Here is a 10,023-nt window from a genome sequence, read left to right as displayed (position 1 = left end):
CCCGCCGCGTGGCGCCAACAAAAGGCGGCCCCGGAACAAAGGCGGCGCCCCGTCGGCCTGCGGCCGCACCTACCCCGCGTCCTCCTCGTTCTTGCTGGCGTTGATCTGGTCGCCCTCGGCGCCGTTCTGGTTGCCGGCCGGTGGTGCCGCACTCACACCTCCAGCGCCCGACGCGACCCCCGGGCCTGTCCCGGCCGGCGACTCGCCTTCGGGGGCGGCCTCGTGCCCGTTCTCGGTGGCGCCTGTAGTCTCCATAGGCTGCTCTTCACCCGCTTCCGACATGCTTCGCCGGGACGCAGCGGCTCCTGCAACGAGCGGCCACACGCGGCCAAAGCGCGTCAGGCCCGCACGGTGCCCGCCCCGGCGACCGCCCGCCGCCCGTGGGCCCGGCCGCTCACCTCGCCGCCGATGACGCCGCGAGGCCCGCTCGTCCCCACCCGCCGAGAAGGCGCCGCGGCTCAGCCGCGCTCCCGCTCGCTCTGTCGGGGATCGCCTCCGTCCGCTGACGGAGCCACCGAGCCCTCGCGCCCTGCTCGTCGGCCGCCGCACCGAACTCACCGACCCAAAAACTGGCTCGGGCCCGCGCGGTGCCGCTGCCTGACAATGCCGACTCGTGGCGCCCTTTATAATACCGGAGCCGAGCCCACCTCGCAACAAGATGCATGCTTATTGGCTGCGTCCTCCCATCATTCAACCTTCCGCCGCTGTCCTATTGGCCACGGAGTCTCGCGCACGCTAGATGCGGGCGGGCTTTGTCCTCAGTTTAGAACCCGCGCGAGCCGGGGCCTTTACCGAGGTGGCCCCAGGCCGGACCTGAGGCAGGCCTCTTCCCGAGCTGCAGGCGGCCAAGCACAGGACCGAGCAACTGCAGACACACCTTCCGCCCTCCGAGGCCGGAATCTTTCCCCCCAGTGCGCGCCCTGCCGGCGTGGATAGTGTCAACCATTCCGTTTCCCCAAAGAGGAAGGGCTCGCGGAAGTCTCGCAAAACAGACTCGCCGGGTTGAAGTGCAGAAGCCACCTTCGAAACTGGGCGCCTAGGCTCCCGCGAGGCCCTCGGCCCGGAGGGATTTTGACGAAGCCCGCTGGTCCCCCTCATGTTGGTGCCCGCGCTTCCGGGCTTTCCCGGGCTTTCCTCCCTTGGCAGCCAAAAGCAGCCGAGTCTGCAGGCGTCTGGTGCCCAGCAGGCTTGGGCCTGCTTATGACAGGAAGAACTGCGACCCAAACTTAGGTAGTATAGGCACCACTTTGATAATTAGCATCGTATTATCCTTTCACGTATTTTTTTTTTCATTTAGCTCATTTATTTTTGCGGAAACATTTTAAAAAATGACCTGTCAGCCCTGTGAAATCATGAGGGGTGGAGTAATAAATTAGTTCCTTTTTTTCTGATACAAACCCCTTAATATTATCTCCTTGACCACCAAACTTGAAAAACCTAATTAATCCCGTAATTCCATTTAATCTGAGTGCCGGCTTCTATGGACCTATGAAACCTGGGGATTACCTAATAAACAACACAAGAAGCTAATGTTGCCCTACAGATTTCTGCAGCCAGGTCTGTGCGATTGGGTGGGCATTCTGTCTTCTCCTGACAGCCCTCTGGAAGGTGGTACTATCATTTAGAAATAAGAAAATGGAAGCCCAAAGCCACCACCCAAGGCTGATTCCCTAGTTCTGCTTGCGAGTGGAGTGCCATGTGACTGAATATGGACAATTTCACTTTTGGGGGGAAGATGAAGAAAATATGATTTGACCAGACTGCTCCACATAACCCCCTTCCCCAACAGTCCCCCTAGAGGTAGGGCACCCACAGATGTCCTCTGGTACATTTCCAGGCTAGTGTACAAAACTATAATTCACATATCTTCCCATAATCTTGGTAGTTTCACTGAAATCTGATTATTTGCAAAGATGTTCCTAGCAAACACCCCAGCCCCACCCACCAGCCCTCACCCATCTAGTGGAAATAAGGGCCAGGAATGCAGTTCAGAGGAACTGATGGGCACAGGCGCCCAAGCACTGAAGACAATTCAGGCAATTAAATTCAAAGTCAAATAGGCTAAGTGTAACCACTTGACGTAAATACTGGATGCATAACTTCTTTTTTATTCTTTTCATTTATGATTTCTTTTTAATTTGGGGGGGCTTTACATTTTGCTTTTCCATATGTGCACATGTTCCACTCACCCTATACCAGACCACCCATACCAATACCCCATATGCCTCTGAGGTCATAAATTCACTGGATCTCTGGGCCCTCCCTGGTGGCACAACGGATTAAAGCACAGAGCCATGAAACTGTCCACAGACACCAGCGAGGGAGGTAACCCACATGGTGTAACAGACCTCTCCTGACCCATCGGCTGCTCCCTCAGCAGTGTATTTCAGTCAATCCACCTTTTCTGCTCCCTACTCACTCTGGTGAATCCTCTCACCCCTAGCACCTCTGGTCTGTACCCCAGTTCTTGTATACATAAATAAATAATCTTTTTAAAAAAAAAGGGTGAGAATAACATTTGAGCAGTGCTATACAGTTTGCAAAATGTTTTCACCACCATTACTTTAACAAAACTTAAACATAGCTTTGTGAGGTTTAGAATTTACACACAAAAACGCTTGAAAGCAGGGCCTCCCTGGTCGGTCAGGGATTAAAGTCTCAGTACTATCAAACTATCACCAGCCACTTCCAGCCACTCTGGCATGAGCTTGGTCCCTGGCTACATGGTGCAGCAACCTCTCCTGTTTCCCTCAGCAGTGTATTTCAGTACATCTGCCTGTTCTGCTCCCCATTGTCTCGGTAAATCCTCTCAGCATCATCCCACACACACACATCTATGGCCTACACCTCATATTTTGTATGTGTAAAAGTAAATGAAAAAAAAAAAAAAAAAAACACTGAAAGCAAATAGCTAAAAGTAGGCCACAAAGCCAGTACCTCCAACTCCACAATGAGGACTTTTTCCAAAGTTCCTGTCTACTGTAGGGCACAGGCGTCCCTGAGTTCCTGAGTTCCTGTAGTCTAAATTATATTTCGTATGAGATGAAATATCCTGAGGCTCAAGTGAAGTGATAGCTTAGAAAATACTTTATAAGATGGATTGAAGACAAGTGGGGATCAGCCTCAGGACAGAATACTGTAATTTTCTTAGGGAGGCAGGACAGTAGGCTGTTTGGAAGTAATAGGAAGTCCCTTTGATATTCTTGTTATTGGGCTCCATTGTAGATTCTATAGAGAGTAACTTCCATAACAACGAGATTCTCAAATTGGTTAGGAGCCAATTACTTCCTCAAATTCCTTAAGAGGCTCAGAGTACAGGATCCTAATTTTGGGGATACAAGCTGCCAGGCTTACACATCTATTGTACAGAATCACCAATCAAGAATAGTGAGATGAGGGGGAGGGGGGCGGGAGGGCCCTCCCTGGTGGCACAAGGGGTTAAGTTTCAGCACTATTAAGCTATAGGTAGTCACTGCAACATGAGTTCAACTCCCAGCAGAGGAATTGACCCACATGGAGCAGACCTCTCCTGTCTCACCCCCTGCTCCCCTCAGCAAAGTATTTCAGTAGATCCACCTATTCTGCTCCCCACTCTGTCTCTGGTGAATCCGCTCATTCCCCCCTCCCCCCACACATCTCTGGTCTACACCCCAGCTCTTGTACATACATACATAAACAAATCTTTTTTAAAAACTAGAGATATTGGACATTTTGGTTGTTTTTTAAGTGTCATGAATTAATTTTCTCACCTCCTCCCCTTTGTAGCTGCGTCTGCAAAAGTATAAGTTGCAGGTGTTAACTGCAAATAGGTGGTGACCACTGTGGCAGGCCCTGCTTTGGCTACTTCCCACAGGTCTTTGGATTTCAGCTCATTTAGGCCTGACTCTGGTCCAGCTGGAAAAAAACCTTCTAAAACAGTAGTGAGCAGTAGAGTAGTAGTTCTCATTATGTGAGAGTGTTCTGAGAGTGAAGTCCTAGCCATGAAGAGGGAGACATTTGGGGCTCACAGAACCCATGCCCCCACCTATCTCCTGGATGGTCTGTAGGTGGAGGGGTCATTTCCAGGCCCAAGCCCCTCCTCTGCCCATCACCTGGAGGCTATGTGTTCTGCATGACTGAGTTACATTCTGAGAACCATACACCCTCATCAGAGAAGCACACTCTTCTGCTTATTGAACCCACGCCTTCCTGCCTCTGGAGAAGTATTTGCAAATTCTGTTCCCTCTATCTGAAATAATTTCCCCAAAATTGCACCCCTCTAACTCTACATCTGTGTGGGTTGAATTACATCTCCCACCACCCCTACCCCCTAAACCTGTTCAAGTCCTCACCCCTGGTATCTGTGCATGAGACCTTATTTGGAAATAGGTTCTTTGCAGATATTGTGAAGTTAAAATTAGGTCAAACTGGAATAGGGTGGCCACTTAATTCAATATGATGGATTATGGGCTGTAGTATGCCTTAGAAGAGAAAACACAGATGAAAGCACAAGAAAATACCATATGATAACCAGGGAAGAAATTGCAATGATGTGTCTACATATCACTAAATCTAGTTCTTAGTTCCAGCTGTCATAAACAAATACTATACACTGAAGGGCTTAGGCAACAAGCGTTTATTTCTCATAGTTCTAGAGGCTGTGAAGCCCAAGATCAAGGTGTTGCAAGATCTGGTGTCTGGTGAGGGCCCACTTTCCTAGTTTACAGATAGCTGGTCTCTTTTTAGAAAGTCACTAATCCATTTATGAAAACCCCACATTCATCCAAACCTAGTTACCTCTCAAAGATCCCATTTCCAGATATCTACATATTGGGGACTAGGCTTTCAACCTCTGAACTTGGAGGCCCACAAGAACCAAACAACTCTAAATTGATGATGCCATGAAAAATGAGGAAGGTTCCTCTACCTGGAGCCTTCAGAGAGCATGTGGCCCTGCCAAAACCTTGATCTTGGACTTCTAGAGTTGTGAGACAATACATTTCTGTTACTGTATAATACAATACCTGGCTTGTGGTAATTTATTACAGCATTCCTTGCTAACACAAGGCCCATTAAATTTCTATTTCTCCATAAAGGTCCTGGCATGCCCCAAGGAAGGGTGCTTCTTCTTTTTTCTTCATACAGAACTGGGGTATTGGCCAGAGTGGGTAAGAGGATTCACCAGAGACAAAGTGGGCACCAGAACAGGCAGATCAAGGAAGTACACTGCTGAGGGGAGCAGCGGACAGGTCAAGAGAGGTCTGCCTCACCATGTGGATCACCTCCAGAACCAGGGATAGAACTCACACTGAAGCCACTGAGGCTAGCTTGCAGTGCTGCACTTTAACCTGCTGTGCCACCAGGGAGGGCCAAGAAGGGCGCTTCTTAAAGCACAAGATTACACAACATTGACACTCACCATGAGCTCAAAGAAATCCTTCACCCCAACGACTGTAGTGAGCCCTTCAATACCTGCAGGATGCATATAATCTGCGATTACAAACTGGTTCTTTGTGGACTGATCTGACTCTCCTATGTGTTTTCTTGCCCTATGCCATGTTCTGGACATCTCAAAGCATTATTTGCCAACATGTACAAAGAATAACATTTCCACAAAGTGTTTTATTTGTATTTTAGTTACTGTTAGATGCAACTCTAACAGTCAAGAGCTGAGTCATACTGCCCCCTATTGGGTCCTTACTCCTGGGTCCCCTGTGCCCAGCCTCTTGGCCATAAAGAATGCCTCTACTTTGTGGCAGGTCAGGAACCCAGTAGGTCAACCTGATGCCCTGCTCATCTTCTCCTAGTTCAATCCATCGCTGAGGCTCAAATGAACCTTAATTACTCTGAAACCTGCTCTCACCTGATACTTTTGCATCAGAGGGCTGTCAGTCAAGGCGGGTTATACCATGGTACCAAATAGACCTAAATAGCAGAGAAGATTGTTTTTTAAAGATTAGCAGCCTTGGGTGAATTTCAGGCCTGAGAAACTGGTCTCTTCCATGTGGTCATTTAGGGACTCAAGGCCCTTCCACCCTGTGGCCCTCAGGCCTTGTCATCTGCACACACTGGGTACAAAAAAGAGCAGTGAGAAGCTAATGTGGGAGTCTCATGGTCCAAAACTGGAAGCAACACATCTTATTTCCATACACATTTCCTTGGCTAAAACTGTCTCGGCCTCACCTTATGGCAAGGGACACTGAGAAATGGGCCCAGCTCAGTGTCCAATCTTCAGTATGATCACGTCCACTCTTTCAGTTGTGTGTGAATGACAATGAAGGGAGACATGAGAAGAGACTTTTGTCCAGTCAGCCAGCATTATAGGAAATGTGACCAGGTGCTGCACAGGGAACCCAATGGCCTCCACCCTCAGAGGCCACCCTGACCTGGGACTGCATCTACTTACCACATGGTAAGAATGAAAGTTCAGGGAAGCTCAGGGGAACAGGCACATGTGGGAGGGACATGGGTCCAAGCCAGGGAGGTGGATGGGGAGGCCAAAGCTTCCCTAGGGCACAGATGTTCATGAGATGAATGGGGGTTCTCCAGGTGGCGAGAAAGGTCCAGGCAGAAAAGACACACTGAGCAAAGACTCAGCACTTGAGAAGCACAGACTGTTGGGAGAAACCACAAGCAGCCCCACATGACAGAGAGGAGTTGAGATTGTGGTAGGAGAGGGGCTTTACACACATGACAAAGGGATCCGTTTAGCCACAGGAAACAGGAAGCCAGTGAATACTAAGCAGGCAATAGTCAGGGGAGGAGATGGAGAGTAGACAGTGATGAGGGACTTAAAAGAGTGTTAGTAGGCAAAACTCTGTATGGGCTGGGATGGGCAATAAACTGGAAAGGTGAACTAGAACTACTCAGTGGAAGGCCTTGAGAGCTGAGCATGGCAAGGAAGGTGGTGGGTACTCTGCCTCTCTCAAAAAGAAAACAGCCCCACCCTTGCTTCCTGACTGTGAGGAGGCACAGATGTATGGTTTGTTTTCTCCATCCATTTCTTCTAGTATATTGGTCCCTGGTGGCTATGAAAGGGATCAAGAGACAACCCATTTCAAAGTCAAGTCCAAACTCCTTAATAATAGAGAAGAAAAACAAGAGTGAGATAGGGGAGTGTCTTAGTCCGTTTTGGTGCTATAACAAAATATCACAGACTGTGAGGCTTATAAAAAACAGAAATTTATTCTCACACTTCTGGAAACTAGAAAGTCCAAGATCCAGGCACCAGCAGATTTGCTGCCTGCTGATGACCCACTTCCTGGTTCAGAAGGCTGTATTCTCCCTGCATCCTCACATCACAAGGGCAGGAAAGTGCTCTGGGGTCTTCCATCTAGGCAATAATCCCTTTCAGGAAAGCTCTACCCTCACGACTTAAGCATCTCTCAAAGGCCCCACTTCATTTCATCACATAGGAAGTTAGTATTTCAACATAAATTTAGGGGGACACACTCATTCTAGAGCAGGGAGTAACTTGTCCGGTGGCACTCAGGCCAGGCACTCAGGTCTCCCTGTGCAGTGCCCTCAGCTCCCCAGTGCCCTTCTGAGACACTAACATTTTGAGACAAGAGGCAAGCAAAGGTTTTCCTTCTCTCACTCTGAGCTTTGAGTATGAAAGATCAAAGCAATGGACAGAGAAACCCCACCTTTCTCCAGCAAGCCAAGAACAAGGAAGCCACAAGTTGTGCCAAATCCCTAGCACCTCCTACTTCCTTCTGCCTCCACAGCAGAGGGAGTGGCCAGACAACTCCTGGGCCTCAGAACAAGCGCAGAGAGCCAATGCTCAGGCAGTCAGTCTCCTTTGTCCCCAGCACAAGGCCTGAGCTGGCACCATGTACCAAGAGGAGCTATAGGGGCCGGTGGCTAAGAGAGGACGGCTTTCCAGCTTGGGTGAGGGCACTTCAGCTGTGGAAAGGATTCTTTGGGTGAAAACTATATTTTATATTACTGCTACATTCAGTCAATGAACTAGCTGAACCACTTCTCCAACTAGGTGGTGTAGTTTATATTGGCTTAGAATCTTCTGATCCAGGGGGTTAGAGAGGTGGAAACTCCTCAGGGCAGTATCCTCATCCCCTCACTCACTCACCTTGTCAGTTGCCTACCCAGCTCTTTGGCCTCTTACTGCTGCCCCAAAACAGCTCCTAGCCACCCTAAATAGCTGCCTTTGTTTGCTACTCCCCAGACTCTACCACGCCACCTCTCCTTAATGAAATCTGTCTCCATGTGGCACCATACTCCACTCCCGGATCCAATTTGCAGCTCCTCCCACCTCCCTCAACACAAGTAGAGTGGTTCACCTCACCCAAGACCCCCAACATCATTCCTCAAGCAGCAATGGACAAAGGAATTATGATACAAGCCACAAACATATGTATAATTTACAATTTCTAACAGTCACATTAAAAGACAGGGTCCTCCCTGGTGGTGCAGCGGGTTAAAGCACAGCACTAAGAAGCTAAAGCCACTTCAAGATGAGTTCAATTGCCCCAGAGGTCATCCACCCTCTCCTGACCTGCCTGCTGCTCCCCTCAGTAGTGTACTTCATCAGTCAGCCTGTTCTGCTCCCCACTCTGTCTCTGGTGAATCCTCTCACTGCCCCTACACCTCTGGCCTGTACCCCAGTTCTGCATACATAAATAAATAAATCTTTAAAAAAAAAAAAGACAATTAGTGAAAAGGTCAAATGAAACAGGTGAAATTTAATAATGTTTTATTTGGCCCACTCTATCCAAAATATTATAATTACATCATATAATCAACATAAACCATTTTTGGAATATTTTACTTCCTTTTTTGTACTACTTTTGAAATCCAGCATGTACTTTAACTTACAGCCCCTTTCAATTAGGACTAGATACTTCACAAGAGCTCAATTACCACAACTGGACATGTGGCTGGAAAGCACAGATCTAGACCAGGGGATGACACACTGCACTTGGCCCAAATCTGGCCTGCTGCCTGATTTTCTACGACCTTTGAAGAAAGAATGGCTTTTGTTTTTAAACTGGAAAAAAAGAAAAAAGAAAGGTTTTCAATCGACATATATTTCATGAAACTCAGATTTCATGTCCATAAACAAAGTTTTTATTTCTGCCAAGAAAAAAATGTATGGAATTGTTTCAGCTCTTATTCTATTATGTACTTAACTACACAATAGTCTCTCAGTTGCTTCCTACACAGCGACAAATAATTATCCTCTGGTCGGACCTAAATTTGGTCAGCCCTGCTCTAGCCCATCCCCCTGGCCCCTAAGCGCCAATATAGAGGACCCAGATTTGACTTGAGAATCAGGAAATTCAGCTCAAACCCCGGTACCACGGAGTCCCAACTCTGGAATTTAGCACAACCCCACCACCCCACCCCACCCCCGCCGCCGTCGTTTTGTTTTGTTTTCCTTTTCATTGCCCCTTCTTGAGTTGCAAGTTTCTTCGCTTGAAAATCCAGCCAGCCCACAATCAGGCGTAAAGACGGTGAGGTGATGATCCAGCGCCGACCATACAGCTGGTCACTCACTCGTTCCCAGTCTTCATACCAGCGACTGCAATACATGCCCACTACGCCATCCCCCGCCAGACCCCCTCACCTGACTCGGTATGTCGTCCTGGTGATGTCCCACCAGCCGCTTTCTCTCCCAGCAGCCTCAGCTACCACAGCCTCCACCGTACCGAAGGCGGAAGCCTCTAACACAGGTCCCTGGCAGATCACTATGGCAGTGCAAAGGTCCATTTACCTGCAGTGACCTCCCAGCTTCTTCACAAAACCTCCAAGATGACAGGTAGGGCTCTGGCGCCAGCAGCGCGAGGTGGCTCCCTGCTCCGCCCCCCTCCGTCTCAGGCAGCACTTCCGGTATGCACGCTGGGTGGCTCGCGCATGCGCCCAGGAGAGTCCCGCCAGCTGCCACCAACACCCAGGCAGGCCCTTACGTAGAAACCAACAATTTCCACTGACATCGTGAGGTCATGGGTTAGATTTCCAGGTTCATTCCTTGCCCTTTATTCCCAAAGCAAATATCTCATCGACTGGGATATCCTAATCCTTCTG

At 48.9% G+C, this 10,023-nt stretch overlaps 1 protein-coding gene across 6 annotated transcripts in view; it reads right to left on the bottom strand.

The window, feature by feature from the left end:
* Window positions 1-9,805, bottom strand: part of HNRNPAB (heterogeneous nuclear ribonucleoprotein A/B) — a 15,168-nt gene extending 5,363 nt beyond the window's left edge. For 2 of the 6 annotated variants that reach the window (XM_004679281.2, XM_004679282.2), the window contains exons 1-2: window positions 399-620; window positions 74-305 (exon numbers count right to left, since the gene is read on the bottom strand). In XM_004679281.2, coding sequence (XP_004679338.1) covers window positions 74-282 — 209 coding nt within the window. In that variant the 5' untranslated portion in view covers window positions 283-305; window positions 399-620. The other 4 variants (XM_012722346.1, XM_012722345.1, XM_012722344.1 and 1 more) reach the window with 4 other exon arrangements.
* Between the last annotated feature and the right edge of the window lie 218 nt (window positions 9,806-10,023).

Source organism: Condylura cristata, unplaced genomic scaffold (assembly GCF_000260355.1).
Source record: "Condylura cristata isolate star-nosed mole 26May11 unplaced genomic scaffold, ConCri1.0 scaffold00008, whole genome shotgun sequence".
Lineage (NCBI taxonomy): Eukaryota > Metazoa > Chordata > Mammalia > Eulipotyphla > Talpidae > Condylura > Condylura cristata.
This window is presented reverse-complemented; position numbering and strand designations above follow the sequence as displayed.